At 43.9% G+C, this 20,192-nt stretch overlaps 1 protein-coding gene across 2 annotated transcripts in view; it reads right to left on the reverse strand.

The window, feature by feature from the left end:
• LOC138652289 (netrin-1-like) overlaps positions 1 to 20,192 on the reverse strand; it is a 297,725-nt gene that overhangs the window by 45,517 nt on the left and 232,016 nt on the right. For both annotated transcript variants that reach the window (XM_069743073.1, XM_069743072.1), the window contains one exon: positions 17,772 to 17,921. In XM_069743073.1, the coding sequence (XP_069599174.1) occupies positions 17,772 to 17,921 (150 nt within the window). The remainder of the gene's footprint in view (positions 1 to 17,771; positions 17,922 to 20,192) is intronic.

The raw sequence follows: 20,192 nt of genomic DNA on the forward strand, positions 1-20,192 counted from the left end.
TTGGGTCATTGTCCTGCTGGAAGACCCATGACCTCTGAGGGAGCCCCAGCTTTCTCACACTGGGCCCTACATTATGCTGCAAAATTTGTTGGTAGTCTTCAGACTTCATAATGCCATGCACACGGTCAAGCAGTCCAGTGCCAGAGGCAGCAAAGCAACCCCAAAACATCAGGGAACCTCCGACATGTTTGATTGTAGGGACCATGTTCTTTTCTTTGAATGTCTCTTTTCTTCTCCTGTAAACTCTATGTTGATGCCTTTGCCCAAAAAGCTCTTATTTTGTCTCATCTGACCAGAGAACATTCTTCCAAAACGTTTTAGGCTTTATCAGGTAAGTTTTGGCAAACTCCAGTCTGGCTTTTTTATGTCTCGGGGTAAGAAGTGGGGTCTTCCTGGGTCTCCTACCATACAGTCCCTTTTCATTCAGATACCGACGGATAGTACAGGTTGACACTTTTGTACCCTCGGACTGCAGGGCAGCTTGAACTTGTTTGGATGTTAGTCTAGGTTCTTTATCCAACATCCGCACAATGTTGCGTTGAAATCTCTTGTCAATTTTTCTTTTCCATCCACATCTAGGGAGGTTAGCCACAGTGCCATGGGCTTTAAACTTCTTGATGACACTGTGCACGGTAGACACAGGAACATTCAGGTCTTTGGAGATGGACTTGTAGCCTTGAGATTGCTCATGCTTCCTCACAATTTGGTTTCTCAAGCCCTCAGACAGTTCTTTGGTCTTCTTTCTTTTCTCCATGCTCAATGTGGTACACACAAGGACACAGGACAGAGGTTGAGTCAACTTTAATCCATGTCAACTGGCTGCAAGTGTGATTTAGTTATTGCCAGCACCTGTTAGGTGCCACAGGTAAGATACAGGTACTGTTAATTACACAAATTAGAGAAGCATTACATGATTTTTCGAAAGGTGCAAATATTTTTGTCCACCCATTTTTTATGTTTGGTGTGGAATTATATCCAATTTGGCTTTAGGACAATTCTTTTTGTGTATTTTTATTTAAGACAAATTTAATGAAGATAATAATACCAAAGAATTTGTGATTGCAATCATTTTCAGGAAGAAACTGAGTATTATCTGACAGAATTGCAGGGGTGTTAATACTTTTGGCCATGACTGTATATATATATGTCAGTGAGACACATATATGTATATATATTAATATTGAACTCGAGCCTGGGAAAATATTCTGAAAAGTTCCCAGGCTAGAATTCATATGAGGACATCCAGCAGAGGGCGCATCACCGCAACTCGAGGTAACTACAGGTCATTCACCTACATTCCATTCATTCGCTGGGTTTTTACAGGCAGTGGCGGCTGCATTAGCAGGCTTCTGCTTCTAAAATTAGTTAACCCCTTCAGATGGATTTACATCGTGGGACATAGCAGAACGACGGAAGGTATGGGATATTGTTGATTTTTTATTTTTCCTTTTTTACAGAACGAGGGTTTTCAGGTGGATTACCAGTATAATAAAATATTACAACAACCTGTGTATTTATTTCATTAAAATACTTGGTAATAATGTGTGTGTTTTTTAACCATTTCATATTATTGGATTAATAATGGATAGGTGTCATAATTGACGCCTCTCCATTATTAATCTAGCTTAATGTCACTTTACAATAGCAAGGTGACATTAACCCTTCATTACCCCATATCCCACCGCTACACGGGAATGGGAAGAGAGTGGCCAAGTGCCAGAATAGGCGCATCTTCCAGATGTGCCTTTTCTGGGGTGGCTGGGGGCAGATGTTTTTAGCCAGGGGGGGCAATAACCATGGACCCTCTCCAGGCTATTAATATCTGCCCTCAGTCACTGGCTTTACCACTCTGGCGGAGAAAATTGTGCGGTTGCCCACGCCAATTTTTTCCACGATCTAAACCTTTAATTTAATAGCTAGTGCGCCCAAATTTTGCACACACACTACTAAAATTAGTAGTGTGGAATATGCAAAAAAAAGGGATATGAGATGGTTTACTGTATGTAAACCATGTGTCATATCATGTCGGGTTTGAGAAGGAGATGGGAAAGCCGGCAATAGAATTACCGGTTTTTAAGCTATCTAGCTCTGTATGATATATTAATATATATATATATATATATATATATATATATATGTGTGTCTCACTGACATATATATATATCTATATATATAAGAGGCATCGTGATTACTCACCAATCCCGCCCCCTGCACAGTAGCTCCCCCTCCACCACATCACCACACATAATCCTGCCCCCCACCACATCACCACAAATAATCCCGCCCCCCCACATCACCACACATAATCCTGCCCCCACCACATTACCACACATAATCCCGACCCCCACCACATTATGACACATAATCCCGCCCCCCCACATTACCACACAAGGCTCCGTCCCCACACATCACCACACGAGGCTCCGTCCCTACACATTACCACACGAGGCTCCGTCCCTACACATTACCACATGAGGCTCCGTCCCCCAACATTACCACACGAGGCTCCATTCCCCCACATTACCACATGAGGCTCCGTCCCCCCACATTACCACACGAGGCTCCATACCCCCACATTACCACATGAGGCTCTGTCCCCACACATTACCACATGAGGCTCCACTCCCCCACATTACCACACTCAGCACTTCCTTTCTATGTAACCACTTCAGCCAAGGTAAACGTACATTTAATTGCATCCGCATTCACCCCAAAAAATGAGCCAAGAAGAGTCGCCAGGTCCATCTCACAGGTCGCAGGAAAATCCGGACAACGATGCAGTAGCTGATCGACAACAATAATATCAACAAAATCGTAGGATTGGTTATCAACAATGAACACCTGAGCAGATTGATAAGGACAGAGAGTGATATCACAAGGTTTATATCAACCGAGTGACAGAAAGAAGGGAAGCAGATATATATAACCAGCGTCAACGAAGAAGGAATTTGACACCTGCGGAAGTTGAAAACAACAATGCCCGTCGACGTAAACTGCCACCACCTTCGAGGTATGCAGCAAGAAATCCAGAGAATATACCCAGTGAACACCACATGGGAAAGCAAAATGTTATGTGTAGTGATTGCGGTGCATCTCACTATTGGAAAGAAAAATTACACAGTGCAAAGTTTGCGTCGTGCTGCGGAGGTGGTACTATACACTTATGTGAAGTAAATGAATATTCTCAGCAGTTTTAAGCATGGTTAACTGAAGATACGAACAAGGTAAAAAATTTTATTTTAAGTTAATTTACCACCTGCGTAAGCGCTATTGAATGTTGTCATTATTTACTTTAGTTTAATCACCAGCAGCGTAAATTAGATAGCAATGAGCGTGCCGAGCGTTAGCTGGCTGGAAACAGCTAGTATATATATATATATATATAGACAGAATATATGTTTTTACGATTATTTGAGCCCATGCATCCATTGTATGGATGTATTGCAAGCCTGCGAGAAAATCTCGCAGTACGGATGCCATACGGAGGATGTCATGGGCAAAATACGCTGACACACGCTGCCTACGGATGACATACGGATCACTATTTTGGTGACTTTTCTGCGTATTACGGACATAAAAAACGGACCGTATTTTCATACGCTGAGTGTGACGCTGGCCTTAGGCTGCCATCACACTAGCAGTATTTGGTCAGTATTTTTCATCAGTATTTGTAAGCCAAAACCAGGAGTGGGTGATAAATGCAGAAGTGGTGCAAATGTTTCTGTTATACTTTTCCTCTATGTGTTCCACTCCTGGTTTTGGCTTACAAATACTGATGTAAAATACTGACTAAATACTGCTAGTGTGACGGCAGCCTTAGGGTGATCAATGAGTGGAACAGGCTGCCATGAGAGGTGGTGAGTTCTCTTTCCATGGAAGTCTTCAAACAGAGGCTGGAAAGACATCTGTCTGGGATTATTTAGTGAATCCTGCTTTGTACAGGGTGTTGGACCAGATGACCCAGAAGATCCCTTCCAACTCTACCATTCTATGATTCTAAAAAAAATGGTGCTGTAAAAATGAGAAATCGCTGTTTACGTTTTTACCCTTATAACTTCCTAACAAAAGAAAATTTAGGTTCCATTATTGTGCTGATGTAAAGTAGACATGTGGTAAATGTTACTTATTAAGTATTTTGTGTGACATATCTCTGTGATTTAAGGGCATACAAATTCAAAGTTGGAAAATTGTGAAATTTTCAAAATTTTCGCCAAATTTCCATTTTTTTCACATATAATCGCAAGTAATATCAAAGAAATTTTACCACTATCATGAAGAACAATATGTCACAAAAAATATTGTCAGAATCACTGGGATACTTTAAAGCATTCCAGAGTTATTAGCTCATAAATGGACAGTGGTCAGAATTGTAAAAATTGGCTTGGTTATTAACATGCAAACCACCCTCTGGGGTAAAGGGGTTAAAACCTAAAAATTTGTAATTTTCATCCTGCGTTCTATTCCTATACATGTTACTCGGATGGCACACAGATGATACACAAGTACACACGGATGTGCAAGAGAAAACATGACGAATAGTAAAAACTGATTGTCTCAAGCATAAGTTTTTGTAAGTGGACATTTGAAGGAGGCCTCAGTGAAGCTTTGAAGGAATGAGTGTTGCAGATGGGTTGAGAAACAGGTAAAAGTAAGCAAAACTGTTTCAACTATTGCTTGTAAGGAAAGTAAAAGCAAAGTTAGAAGCTGTAGAGTGCCTTTGCAAGACTTGGATAGATCTGGACTGGGAAAAAAAGTCCTTAAAATTCTGCATAATTGAGTTTTGCTTGTAGAGTGTTCTGACTTGGCTCTCCCTAAATTTTCCTGTCAATTGTTCTTTGCATCTGGATTTAATAATCATTATAAAGATAAGCTCTAGCAGCTGTACTGTTGAAGTTCTAACACCTATTAGCCGAAAGGGTATTTCTGTACCTTTAAATATTATTTTCAGGTGGCTTAAATGGTAAAGTAAAAGTAAGTAAAGTATCTGTGATATGCTTGCTTTCTAAAATTCAGTGTTTAGCATCATAGTAGTCAACTAGTTTCCCACTAATTCCTATACTTATTACAGTCTGACACCTTGCACTGTCTGGGTCACACAGATACACTAGAGAACTGGAGCTATCATGTTTAATCTGCTTGGAGTCCTTTGAATTTCTCTGATCAACCCAAAGAGTAGAACATGTTGGGATTGATTCATGCATTCTTTTAGCTCCAAGGGCTGCATTGTTAGAACTGCTAAAGGAAATATTTTATCTATCTATATAATCGTCTAAGGTCCACTTCCGTCTGTTTGTCTGTCTGTCATGGAAATCCTGCTTCACTGATTGGTCACGGATGGCAGGCCACGACCAATCAGCAAGAGGCTTAGTCCTGCCGCAAATTGGCCCCTCCCTACTCTCCTCCAATCAGTGCCCCCTCCCTACTCCATTCCAGTCAGCACCAGTATGTCGCCCCATCCCGGACCAACTTTTTACTATTGATGCTGCCTATGCAGCATCAATAGTAAAAAGATATAATGTTAAAACATTTTTAAAAAAATTAAAAAATCATGCTATTCTCACCTTCCGTCGCCTCCGCAGCTTTCCTTCTCCTTGCAATGCTCTCAGCAGCTTCTGTTCCCATTGATGCATTGCAAAATTACCCAGATGACTTAGCGGTCTCGCGAGACCGCTACGTCATCACGGGTTATGGCGCGGGATTTAAACACCGCTCCGCTGATTGGTCATGCCCAGCCGGCCACGAACAATCAGCGCCCATCCCGGACCAACTTTTTACTATTGATGCTGCCTAAGCAGCATCAATAGTAAAAAGATATAATATTAAAAATAATAAAAAATAAAAAATTCTGATATTCTCACATTCCGGCATCTGCTTTTCCTGCTCCGGTCCCACCGTTTCGCCGATTGGTCGCGGCCGGCCGACCAATCAGCGACATGGGTGGGGGATTTAAATTCCGCTTAGCTGAGGCGCTGTCCGGCCGCGAATTAGCACGGGAGCTAAACCACGCTTCGCTGATTGGTTGCACCCGGCCGGCCGCGACCAATCAGCGACATTAGAGTGGCCGGCTGTGACCAATCAGCGAAGCGTGATTGAAATCCTGTGCCAATGTCACTGATTGGTCGCGGCCGCCAGCCACGACCAATCAGTGAAATGGTGGGACCAGAGCATCGCAAGGAGCAGGAAAAGTTGCCGCGGACACCGGAAGGTGAGAATATCATGATTTTTTTTTATTTTTTATTATTTTTAACATTATGCAGTATCTTTTTACTATTGATGCTGCATAGGCAGCCCTACCAACTGCTGTGACAGGGCTCTCTTATAAATGCATGCAGTAATATACCTGTCATTCAATTAGAGCTGGTGGAGAGAAGCCACAGGGACCCATGTATCCATCTAGTTTTCTGGACAACTCAGTCCCTGGCTGCTTTTAAAGCTTGTTTTTCTCTGAAGCATCACAGAGTTAAACATATGCAACTCAAATAATACAGTCTGTATCTGATACATGCAGCTTGAGGACAGGGCAGCTGTTCTCATCTGAACGATTTCCTTTAACATGTTACATTTGCTGCCTTTCATTTACCTTCCTCTGAAATACTACAGCATCTCAGAATCAAACATACCTGGCTTAAATTATACAGCGAACATTTGACACATGCTGTTTGTAGATCAGGCAACATCTATTAGTTGTCAAGTTCCCTTTAAAAATAAAGTAATGATTTTTGTTTAAATGTTTTAAGCCACTTTTTTAGGGATCAGAAACAGCTTTATAGTATAAGTTTTGATACTCTGCAATCTAAAACAGATTCTTCTCAGTCTCATTGGAAGCAGATAATTAATATTGATGGATGAGCACTAAAATTATCGCCTGCTCACTACTCGAATAGAGCGAATTATGATGCTCGAGTAACAAGTATAATGAAAGTCAATGGAAAACTCGAGCATTTTTCCGGTAGACCCTACAGGGCGGAAAATCACTGAAATGGATGAAATCACCAATGAAATGGAATGAGAACAGCATGAGGAAGTCAACTGGATACATCTCTGACTCCCAAATAACTGCTGAGGACAATGTTGTCAGTTTTATTTCACTTTTACTGAAAAAAATATATATATGGGGTCTTCCTTATTTTTAATAACAAGATAAGGAAAAGCGGATAGCTGGAATTATTAGGTAGAGAAGGGTCATAGCTATTGGGCCCTTCCCAGCCTAAAAATACCAGCCTGTAGCCACCCCAGAACTGCCACATCACATATGCCAATTCTGTTGTCCAGTCTCAGCTCTCCCTGATTTTTCTGGGGCAGGATCAACCATGGTAATGGGATTTTGGGTTGATGACAGCTGTGATTTGTGAAAGATCACAGCTGACATAAACGCTTAGAGTAGTAATGTACGGGGGTCTGTCAGACACTTCCACTAACCCAGTAAGAAAAAGAAAAAAACACACCCAAAAATCCTTTATTCACAAAAACACTGCCCAACAAATGCCCCCATTCTTCCATTTATTAAAAAACAAATTCCATGCAATTTTGAAGTAGACCAAAGGTCCAACAAGCTTTCACAGCCAACACTGCTGGGCATGCAGCACAGTGAGACCACCTGGCTATGAGCTGATGTAACCTCAGTGTTGACAGCGAGGTTATATATGTTTACAACTACCTGGGTCTTATGGAGCACTGTGGCCAGAAGTCTGGCAATCTGAGTGACTTAGGCTGCTTTCCCATTTGCGTCTCTGTGTGCAGCATATCATCCACACAGATCCGCATGTATCATGTGTACCTGTTTTTAACATGGCATACGCAGGAACATGCATTTGCATCAGTTTGCATGCGTCTGCGTCATTTCTCGATGTGCGGCAGGGTCCGGCGAACACAACATGTTGCATTTTTGGAAGTGTCAAAAATCCGTCAAATATGCGCAGGCATGCGCATGTCGATGAGTGCGTTAAAAAACACATTACTGTCTATGGGAACGCATGTGTATGCATGTCCTTGCGTACGCATGCGTTCGATGCACTTGCATACTTCAGACTGCGCATGACACGCCCACCTGAAAATATTGAACGCATGTGCATAAAAAATGCAAACACAGGCAAAAAATAAATACAAACGCATGCACACACAGTGTTTTTTTGCCATTGTGCGTAAGCTGATGCAGATAAAAAATGCTGCGTAAGCATGCGTTTGCACCCATTTTTGCATGTGTTTGTGTATGCAGACGATACGCTGAGGACACATACTCAAATATGAACCAAGCCTTAGTGGAATTGCTGGAGTATGTCGGACTGTGCTGCCGCAGTGTCACTCAGAGAGCAGTCTGGCAGTCCTATGTACTGCAGAAAATATTATTATAATTTTTTATTAATATAGCGCCGTTTTTTCCATGGCTATTTACATGTGAAAAGGGGTATACATAATAAAAAAGAGTAAAGTAATCTTAAACAACACAAGTCATGACTGGTACAGGAGGAGAGAGGATCCTGCCCACAAGGGCTCACAATCTACAAGGGATGGATGAGGGTACAGTAGGCGAGGGTAGAGCTGATCATGCAGTGGCTTGGTCGATCAATGGTTACTGCAGGTTGAAGGCTTGTCGGAAGAGGTAGGTCTTCAGGTTCTTTTTGAAGGGTTCAATGGTAGGCGAGAGACTGGTATGTTTTGGTAGAGAGTCTAAGAGTAGGGGTGATGCGTGGGAGAAATCTTGTATTCAATTGTGGGAAGAGGAGATAGGAGGGGAGTAGAGAAGGAGATCTTGTGAGGATCAGAAGTTGCATGTAAGTAAGTACCAGGAGACAAGGTCACAGATGTATGGAGGACACAGGTTGGCTTTGTATGCCATGGTTAGGGTTTTGAACTGGAGTCGCTGGTTAATGGGGAGCCAGTGCAGGAATTGGCAGAGGGGAGAGGCCAGGGAATAGGGGGTACATGTGGATTAGTTGAGCAGCAGAGTTTAGAATAGATTGGAGGGGTGTGACAGTGTTAGAGGGGAGGCCACAGAGCAGGAGTTTGCAGTAGTCAAGGGGCGAGATGATGAGGGCATGGACTAGGGTTTTTGCAGATTCTTGGTTGAGGAATGTACGGATCCGTGAAATGTTTTTGAGTTGAAGTCAGCAGGAAGTGGAAAGGGCTTGGATATGTTGTTTGAAAGTGAGAGCAGTGGCAAGGATTACCCCAAGGCAGCAAGCTTGTGGGACTGGGGAGAGTGGGCAGCCATTTACTTTAATAGATAGATCCATAAGGGGGGGTCGAGTGAGATGGGGGAAATATGATGAGTTCTGTTTTGTCCACATGGATGAAATAGTAGACAGACATTGTGGGATTCTGGTTAGTAGGGAGGTGATATCTGGTCCATAGATGTAGATCTATGTGTCATCAGCATAGAGGTGATACTGAACGTCATGAGATTCTATGAGCTGTCCAAGGCCGAAGGTGTAGATGGAGAAGAGCAGGGGGCTTAGGACTGAACCTTGCAGGACTCCGACCGATAGGGGGCGAGGAGAGGAGATGGTTTGCGAGTGGGAGATGCTGAATGTCCGGTCTGTTAGGTATGATGAGTTCCAAGATAGGGCCAAGTCTGTTATGCCAAGAGATGAGAGGGTCTGTAGTAATAGGGAATGGTCCATGATGCCAAAGGCAGAGGACAGGTCCTGAAGGACTAGGACAGAGTAGTGTCACTGTGGCCTTGGTGGTTAATAGGTCATAGGTGACCTTAGTTAGGGCAGTTTCAGTGGAGTAGTGTGGCCAGAAGCCAGATTGTAAGCGGTCGAAGAGGGAGCAAGAAGAGAGGTGGGCGGACAGTTCAAGATGGACGTGTTGTTCCAGTAGTTTTGAGACATAGGGGAGAAGCGATATGGGGTGATAGCTTGATACAGATGATGGATCAAAAGAGGGCCTTTTGAGGATAGATGTGATTGAGGCATGTTTAAAGCTTGAGGGGAAAACACCAGCTGTTAGTGATAGGTTGAAGAGATGGGTAGGGTTGGGATGAAGACTGTGGAGAGGTTTGGGATGAAGTGGGATGGGATTGGGTCAAGTGCACAGATGGTGAGATGTGATTTTGGAATAGAGTGGAGAGTCGATCTTCTGTGTTGGTGGATAAGTTGGTTTTGGAGGAGGAGGGCTGGGCAGTTAGGAGGAAGGACTCTGGGGGTTGTCGACCAAAACTTTCTCTGATGTTATCAATCTTCTGCTTAAAAAATAAGGCAAAGTCTTCAGCTTAGATGAGTGGAGAGGGAGGAGGTGCTGGGGGACAGAGGAGAGAATTGAAGGTGTTGAATAGCTGTTTAGGATTGTGAGAAAGGGAGGATATGAGAGATGAGAAGTAGGTTTGTTTTGCTGCAGGAAGTGTGGCTTTTGAAAGTTGTGAGGGACTGTTTGAATGCGATGCACTGCTCGTTGGAGTGGGATCTTTTTCATTTCCGCTCAGAAATGCTGGAAGCCCATCTCAGTTCTTTGGTCAGGCTGGTGTGAGAGAGCTGTCTGTTGATTATGCGAGCTTTGGTATGTGTGAGAGGGGCAACCGATTCCATAGCTGCAGCTATTGCGGTGTTATATAGAGCAGCAGCGGCGTCTGCTTTATGTAGGGAACTTATGTCCGTAAGAGGGAGAAGGGATTCAGACAGTGAGTTTAGATTGAGGTGTTTAAGATTTCTGCGAGGGTGTTTGTGGGGTGGGGATTGTGGACTTGGAGAGGAGAGGGAGGAGAATGTAAGTAGGTTGTGGCCAGTAAGAGGAAGACATGAGTAAGGTTGAATAGGGAACAGAGGCGGGTGAAAATGAGTTCCAGTGTGTGGCTATCTTTGTGAGTGGCTGCAGAAGGCCATTGATTGAAGCTGAAGGAGGAAGTGAGAGATAGAAGTTTAGTGGCAGCTGAGAGAGAAGTGTCATTGGGATGTTGAAGTCGCCCAAGATGATTGTGGGGATGTCAGTGGAAAGGAAATGAGGTAGCCAGGAAGTGGAGTGGTCAAAGATAGTGGTGACTGGCCCTGGAGGGTGGTACATGACAGCCAGTTGAAGGTTGGAGGGGGAATAGATGCGCACATAGTGCACCTCAAAGGAAGGGAGGGTAACGGAGGGTGGCAGGGGGATTGGGGTGAAGGAGCAGTTATCTGACAGGAGGAAACCAACTTCTCCATTATGCTTGCTGCTGTGGCGGGCGGTGAGGGAAAGTTGAAATCCACCATATTAGAGTGCAGCAGGAGAGCCTGAGTCAGAGGGGGTGAACCAGGTTTTGGTGATGGTGATGAAGGAAAATTTGTTAGTAATGAAGAGATCATGGATGTAAGAAAGTTTGTTGCAGATAGATCAAGCGTTCCATAGAGCTCCTGTTAGTGGGAAGTGGGGGCTGGCCAAATGGGTTTAAGGTGATTGGGAGATAGAAATGACTGTGGAAATATGGTGAGGAGGACGAGGTTTTGGAGCAATATCACCGACAGTGAGGAGGGGCAGAGAAAGTGTTAGCAGGTGGGAGCAGGAAAGAGCATGAGGGTGCTGTCTGTGTTTGGAGACAGAGAATTGTAAGTTGAGGAACAGTTCTGAGGAGGAGGCGAGATGGATGGGGAGGATTGAAGAAGAGATGAACAGTTCCTTACTAGGTGTAGGGATTACGAGGGTTAGCAGAAACTGAAAGATTATAGGGGTGAGAGTGAAAACTAACAGAAACATTGTTTACAGTGACTGTATCCAGTAACCTTCAGCTCCCTTCTGGTTCAATTCTGGATTAGTTCTGAAGCTCCACACTTGTATCATACACAATGCAGACTGATGTCTTGCAGACATATGGTTTGCAATACATTTGCTAGAAATTGCATTCAGGCGTGAAGCAGAGAGGAGAAGTCTGTGCTCATCTTGGTCAGATAATTAAGAATGAGCCAGATGTATATGATCAATGCAGTGTAAACAAGGTCATAAATAACATTGGGGTAGCAGCAGAGGTAAGATAAGTCTTTGTGGAAAGTTGGGTTACGTACCAAGTGAATGCTAGCAGCAGAGATGAGAAAAGTCTACATAGATAGATAGAGATTCTGCAGGGTCACACAGACTGCTAGTCTGCTGGACTGCACTCTGCATGGCCCAATGACTGTGAGGCCTGGTAACCTTAAGTGAACCTTTAAGGAAGACTTTCAAGTTACTGGAGTTCACAGCTGGTGGCACACCTGTAGGCAGTGGACTAAGATTACCAGAGTTCACAGGCTCCAGGTGTTCCAGCAGCTGAGAACTCCAGTAAACTTATATACACGCTGCAGACTGATGTCTTGCAGACATATGGTTTGCAATATATTTGCTAGGAAGTGCATTCAGGTGTGAAGTAGAGAGGAGTGGTCTGTGCTCATCTTGGTCAGATAATTAAAAATGTGCCAGATGTATCAAGGCAGTGTAAAAAAAGGTCATAAATAACATTGGGGTAGCAGCAGAGGTAAGAAAAGTCTTTGTGGAAAGTTGGATTACGCACCAAGTGAATGCTAGCAGCAGAGGTAAGAAAAGTCTAAATAGATAGATAGAGATTCTGCAGGGTCACGCGGACTGCTAGTCTGCTGGACTGCACTCTGCATGGCCCAGTGACTGTGAGGCCTGGAAACCTTAAGTGAACCTTTAAGGAAGGCTTTCAAGTTACTGGAGTTCACAGTTGGTGGCACACCTGTAGGCATTGGGCTAAGGTTACCAGAGTTCAAAGCCTCCAGGTGTTCCAGCAGCTGAGAACTCCAGTAACCTTAAAGTCTCCCTTAAAGGCTCCCTTAAGTTTTCCGGGCCTCACAGCTGCCAGGAGACTCTTAAAGGTTACCAAAGCTCATATCCACTAGGTCTCCCAGCAGCTGTGAGGCCCAGAAACTTTAAAGGCACCTTTAAGAGAGAATTTACATCCCTATCTTCTGGAACATCTGGAGGCTGCAAAAGCAGGTAACCTTTGTTTCCAGCCTCCAGGTGACCCAGCAGCTGGGAACTCCAGTAACCTTAAAGTTTTCCTTAAAGGCTCCTTTAAATTTTAAGGGCCTGGCTCCCTTAAAGTTCATCAGATTTCTCAGCAACCGGGTCTCCCGGCAGCTTTGACGTTGAGAAACTTAAGGGAACCTTTAAGGCAGACTTTGGGGTTACTGAAGTTCCCAGATGCTGGAACACCTGGAGCCTGTGAACTCTGGTAATCTTCATTCACAGCCTCCAGGTGTTCCAGTAGCTGGAAACTCAAGTAATCTTAATGTCTCCTGGTTGTGTGCATATTTTGCATTTTTGTCATGGTTTTGATTGAGTTTTTTACCTGTGTTTTTATACAGTAATGAATGCTGTTTAAACAGCTTTAAAGCTTGTAGAAAAATAAGGAAAAGAGGCTTAGCTAAAGGGACAAAGCTAGAGAGATAGTTTAGATAGATAGATAGATAGATAGATAGATAGATAGATAGATAGATAGATAGATAGATAGATAGTATGGTGTAGTGACTAGGGTTGAGCGACTTTTACTTTTTTAGGGTCGAGTCGGGTTTGGCGAAAAGTCGGGGATCGACCGAAACACGAAACCCAATGCAAAGTCAATGGGAAATCTATCTTTTTTTTCTCTCTCTCTCTCTCTCCTCCGTCCCTGAACAGAAAAGCTGGTAATACACATCATTACAAATCGCTACAGCGCACAAGCGACAAGATGGCGATAGGCGTCCACGCCCCTAAGACCTATGTCATCACTCTGCCCACGCTCCTTCATTGGCTGAAAAAATGGCACCAAACGCGTCATACGAAACGCGACTTTGGCGCGAAGATCGCCGACCGCATGGCCGATCCCACACTAGGATCGGGTCAGGTTTCATGAAACCCAACTTTGCCAAAAGTCGGTGACTTTTGAATTTGTCCGATCCGTTTCGCTCAAGCCTAGTAGTGACCAATGGTACAGCCGGGGGGTGCTGTGTGTGTGCTACAAGATGCACTTGGAGGCATAATTCTGATGAGACAAAGTCCGGCAGTGTTGTAAATGGCCGATATGTGTCGCAGAGGGAGTCTGCGTGGTAAGTCTGATGCAATATTGTTGTTAATGGGACCTGTAGTCCCTCAAGAGTGTGTATATGTATGGTGTAGTTGTAAGGGAGACTTACTAGGCTAGTTGTGTGAGATGGGCGGGACAAACTAGCCACACATCCACACTCCCACCTGTGGGAGTGGTTAGTACTATATAATGTGACTGAGGTCTGGTCACATGTTCTTGGAGTGTGGACCTGAATGGTCTATGCCGGAAGGTCCTGGAAGCCTGTGTTGGAAGTCCTGTAGAATAGGATTCCTGAAGAGCATATGGCAGGGCTCTGGACCTAGCACATGCCAGTGTGTGGAACGGATGGAGATCTGTGTTGTACTGACCGGGGTCAGATTGAGAAACATCTGAAGGATACCTTTGTGGAGGAGAGGTATCTGAGAAACCTGTGCGGCACCAACAGGTAACGGAAAGGGATCCATGTTATGCTAACCGGGATTAGAAGAGAGAGACATTGTGTTTGTGGCACCTCTGAGGCCAAGAGGTGTCCAGGAACCTGTGAAGGTCGCCAGCTGGTAAAGGACGAGGTCCGTGTCTTATGCTGACCGGGGTCAGAGACGAACTGTGGTGAAGTTGAATATGTATAGATGGTGTTCAAGCTGTTACCAAGTCCTGAGGATGTGCTTTATGTCATATGAAATAAACCTAAAAGACTCTGTTTTATAAGAAATCCGTGCCTGAGTGTGTTAATCCCGTGCCAAGCGAGTGTCCCCCAAGACACGTAGTAGGCGCTATGCTACAATAGATAGATAAATATAGAGATAGAGAGATACAGAGATAGGGAAATAGCCTGAAGATACTCGGCAGCTTCTAGGAATTAATAAATAAATAAATCATATTTAAAAATAGCGTGGGGTCCCCTCTATTTTTAATAACCAGGTAAGGGAAAGCAGACAGCTTCAGGCTTATAATATCAGGCTGGAGAGGACGTTGGTTATTGGACCCTCCTCAGCCTAAAAATACAAGCTCCAGAAGTGGAGCATCATATTGGTATTGTCAATCCAGCACACACTGCCATATCTAGCAGTGCTCCAGTGATAACCAGCAATGCCTGTGATTGACCGTAACCTTCCTGACATCATCTCTCATTACAGAAGTCAGCTTTTGCTCTACCTTCAGCGTGAGAAATAACAATGTCTGCTACAGCATATCAAGTTTCATTCTATGACCAAAACTTCATATGCTTCTGATGTTGGAGCGGTGGTAGTGGTGCCGTGGACTACATCAGAACTGCGTGGGACCTTTACTTTCTAACAAATGGGTAAATGAAGGCAATTGTCAGGAGGTGGTTTTTTTAAATAAATGACTTTTGTGTGCATTCATTTGTATTTAAATAACTCATCTGCCAATTAAGCAGAAATTATTATGTATGTAAATGCATAATGAATATTCACTGCTTCCCGTCCATTTCTCAGCACTGAGAGATAAGTGGGGGAAGTAGTACATATTAATTTTATCTTCTGATTTCAAAGGTCTGTGGGCCGAGCATTGGATCCCGGGGTCTTAGATAGACTCGATGATGCAATGCCGCCTGCCAATCACAGTAATGCCACTAGCCAACATGACTACTGCACTACTGTTAATGGCAGGTAATCCCCTCATATTGACTGACCATGTAACAGTCGAACAGAGCCTTGAGCATTGCGCTCAAGCACTCCGATACTCTCCATGGTAATGAGCTTGCCCGAGCACTCTAATGTTCGATTAAGTAAAGACAGTGCCCAACACGTACGCTCATCACTAGTGATGAGCGAGTATACTCGTTGCTCGGGTTTTCCCGATCACGCTTGGGTGGTCTCCGAGTATTTGTAACTGCTCAGAGATTTAGTTTTCCATGCTGCAGCTGCATGATTTGGAGCTACCAGCTTGATTACATGTGGCGATTTCCTAGCAACCAGGCAACCCCCACATGTACTCAGGCTGGCTAGTAGCTGTAAATCATGCAGCTGTGTCAACAAAAACTAAATCTCCGAGCAGTCACAAATACTCGGAGACCACCCGAGCATGCTCGGGAAATCCCGAGCAACGAGTATACCCGCTCATCACTACTCATCACTTATAATTAACCACCAGTTGTCTATAGCCAAGAAAATGGTGAGATGGGAGTTTGTTTACTTTCAAACCATCATGTTTTAATGTGACTGAAATGTAATATAACATACTTATACACTTCTGTCATCCTGTTACCAAAGCTCTATTGTATCCTGGTTTCAGTGTTGGTCTCAAGTCACTGTTGCTTTATTTCCGACTTGTGCTTGATACAGGAGAGAGTTTGCAGTGTCAACATGTCATAAATGCTGTGTGAAGGCGTTTGGCTAACTGGCTCATTTAAATGCCTATTGCTAGCCCAAAAAACCATTGAAAAATATTTTTCATTGCAAGTGAAAACCTCAATAACTCTGACAGTTTGCTTGACCATTTTATGGGTGTGGAGACACGGGAATCAGTGAGTGCTCTCATCTACTGGCCCAGCTATTTTTAGAAAGATTGCATGGACCAGGACTCATCCCACCGAATGCCTGCTCTCTTTTCTCATGGGCAGAATACCACTCATACTACAAAGGGTGAGAGTAAAACAGTGCGGCAATAATTTATTGAACCGCCAACAAACAATAACATATAGAACAGTCCCAGAAAATACACAAGATGACGCAAATTACAGAGTCTCACCTTTCCATTGGTTCACCAGGATTAGAGCAGCTACAACTTCTGGGCTTCCAGAGCCTACTACCCCTTCCAGTGGCACCCTGATTTTGGCAGGCACCCACAGAGAGGAGGTAACAAAAAGCTTAGGATGCTGACAGTCCATTGAAGCACGTGGCTAGGTGACCTGAGGGTCCAATCTGGCTTCTCCAAAAGTTTCCATGCAGCCAGGTGACTGGAGGTTTCCAACCTAGCTTTTCTGAATGTCTCCATGGGGCCAGGTGACCAGAGGATCGTAACCTGGCTTCCCCAAACATTTCCATTAGTTCAATGATGTTCAATGGAGCTGGACCATGGTCCCATAAGATCGCATCCTGTAGAATGTCAAATTTGTGTTCCCTTTGATGAGGCCATGATGCCTTGGCTGTTGTGTTATAGAGACTCTTCTGCATAATGATATAGGTCCCCTTTAATACCAATATCTGTGGTTCAGGCCATCATACTCAGGTCAGGATGGAAGGTGGGATGAGATTAAACTCATAGTTTGAGTATATAATCATTCTGCATAGTTCATCCTTCACTGTTTTGCAGGTCAACAAGCTACATGGCATGGTACAATGGGTAATTGAACAATCAATGTTTGTCAATATATTAATGACCCTACGTCCCTGTCTTCCAAAGATAGCAATACAATAAACTGTAGGTGCTGATATAAGAGGTTAACAATAGCCATTCATCAATAAAAGTCAACCTTAAAACTCAAATGACAACAGTTTATGGTTCTTGACCCACTAAAGAAAAACACATAAAATCAATAGTCAGCATTCAGGCAATAGCTTAGGTTTCCTGGGCTACTAAAAATAGATGTCATAATTAAGATTAAATGCTGTGTTGTTATAATAGGCATATTATAAATGGTTCAAAGTTTCTCTGAATCATGACAATTACTCTTTAAGACAAAACTTTCTGCAGAAAAATGACATCCACTATCTACTGGATAGGATTCATTTCTTACATTTTAAGAGACATTATCATATTTGGCTAGCAAAATGTATTGTTTGATTTAAATAATTATGTCCACTTGTGAAAGAACACAAAGCCTTCTATGTTTTGGATTACTTACGGACACAAGGCATGTGAGCAGATCGACTTTGCTGGTATCCTTGGGCACAACGATTGCAAGTCAAACCAGTAACTCCAGTTTTGCATTGACATTGTCCTGTTGTTTGGTTGCACATGGCATTGATTGCTCCAATTGGGTGACATTGGCAGGCTGAAAATGAAATTGTTATTAGTAGTTCTTTTATATTTAGGACATTATACAGTACTTTCACCACATCTTCACAATACCAGAAAAATCATGTCTTCACTAGTGTTGAGCATTCCGATACCGCAAGTATCGGGTATCGGCCGATATTTGCGGTATCGGAATTCCGATACTGAATTCCGATACTTCCCGCGTATCGGATACCGGAATCGGAAGTTCCCAGAATTCAAATTGAACGCAGCAGCCAATGAGGAATGAATGAAAGTGTGGGCACATCCTGTTTAGCATGGTGGGCATGTAAGTACTGGCAAGGCTTGGATTGGCTGCTGAAATGATGTCACTCTGCACTATAAAAAAGCGCTGCCGCCATTTTGCGCTCACTCTGCTGTGATTTCAGTTAGGGACAGGACGCTGTGTTCTAACTGAGGGCCAGTTGAGCTAGCTAATTGCTTTATTTTCCTTTCCAAAGGCTAATTTAGCAAAACGCTGTGTGTTCTTCACTGTTCACCTTGCTCTTGCCTTGCAGCGCTGTTTTAACAGCGTTCTGCAAGGTCTCTGTGTGTGTGTGTGTGTGTGTGCAGCTCACTCTGTAGTCTGTGTGCAGCCATATACCCGGTTGTATTCAGCTCAGGGGGGGTTCACACTGCCTCACACAGTTGTTCTTTTTTGCTCTTAGTGCAGCCTGCTGCACATTTTTTCTCAAATTTCCTATTAGTGTTTTTCCACCAGTCTCCAGCTCTATTGTGGAAAAACACTACATAGGATAACCTAGAGGGGGGTTTTTGGGCCTTGCAGCGCCGTTTACGGCTGTCTGCACGGTCTCCGTGTGAGCCCAGCTCGCCCTGTAGTCTGTGTGCAGCCATAGCCGGTTGGATTCAGCTCAGGGTTCGTTACTGGCTCATACCTTGAGAAAAATTTTCCTTTTTTTCAAATAGTGCAGCCTGTTTAAAATTTGAAAAAAAAAATTCCTATTAGTGTCTTTCCACTCGTATCCAGCTAAATAGTGGAAAAACACTATATAGGATAACCTAGAGGAGGGTTTTTTGGCCTTGCAGCGCCGTTTACGGCTGTCTGCACGGTCTCCGTGTGAGCCCAGCTCGCCCTGTAGTCTGTGTGCAGCCATAGCCGGTTGGATTCAGCTCAGGGTTCGTTACTGGCTCATACCTTGAGAAAAATTTTCCTTTTTTTCAAATAGTGCAGCCTGTTTAAAATTTGAAAAAAAAAAAAATTCCTATTAGTGTCTTTCCACCAGTCTCCAGCTCAATTGTGGAAAAACACTACATAGGATAACCTAGAGGTTTTTTTGGGGGCCTTGCAGCGCCGTTTACGGCTGTCTGCACGGTCTCTGTGTGAGCGCAGCTCGCCCTGTAGTCTGTGTGCAGCCATAGCCGGTTGGATTCAGCTCAGGGTGCGTTACTGCCTCATACCTTGAAAAACAATTTCCTTTTTTTCAAATAGTGCAGCCAGTTTAAAATTTGAAAAAAAAAAATTCCTATTAGTGTCTTTCCACTTGTATCCAGCTAAATAGTGGAAAAACACTATATAGGATAACCTAGAGGAGGGTTTCTTGGCCTTGCAGCGCCGTTTACGGCTGTCTGCACGGTCTCCGTGTGATTTAAACTAGCTCTGTAGCCCGATCTGCACCAAAAAAAAGGTTAAGTTCACCAAACACAACTTACACTTGTGTAGGCCACATTTGAAAAATAATAAAGTTTAGTCCACAATTTACAACATTAGTGTTTCTTACACCTGTTAGGAGGAGCATTACAGGAATAAGCACACTAAGGCCTTAGTACTTTTCTGCTTATCTTTATCTGTCAACCAAGATGAAGAGGGCAGGGAGTAAGGCACGTGGGCGTGGGCGCGGAGCAGGGAGAGGAGCAGGGAGAGGACGTGGTGATTCTGTGCCTGCTGCGGGCGCCGGTGACTCGTCGTCACTCAGTTTCAGCAGGGAACAGTCCTTCATGCGCAGCTTTGTCGGAGAGCGCCGTGCACCGCTGCTGCGTGAAGACCAAATTGAAGCCGTTGTCGGGTGGATGGCAGCTAACGCCTCGGCATCGACTTCAGTTAGTGCCACATCCTCTCAGGCACAGAGCACTGGAGAGCAGCCATCTGTCTCTTCACCACCTGCCAAATTGGCCAGGCAGTCAGAGAGCCCAGGACAGGAGCCGTCTCTACTTCTGTTCTCTGAATCTCTTGGCTTGGAAACAGGGGGCCAGCCAAGCAGCATTGGAGAAATGGAAGAAGAGGCAGTGTGCAGTGATGCCCAACACCTTT

Source organism: Ranitomeya imitator, chromosome 10 (assembly GCF_032444005.1).
Source record: "Ranitomeya imitator isolate aRanImi1 chromosome 10, aRanImi1.pri, whole genome shotgun sequence".
Classification (NCBI taxonomy): Eukaryota; Metazoa; Chordata; class Amphibia; order Anura; family Dendrobatidae; genus Ranitomeya; species Ranitomeya imitator.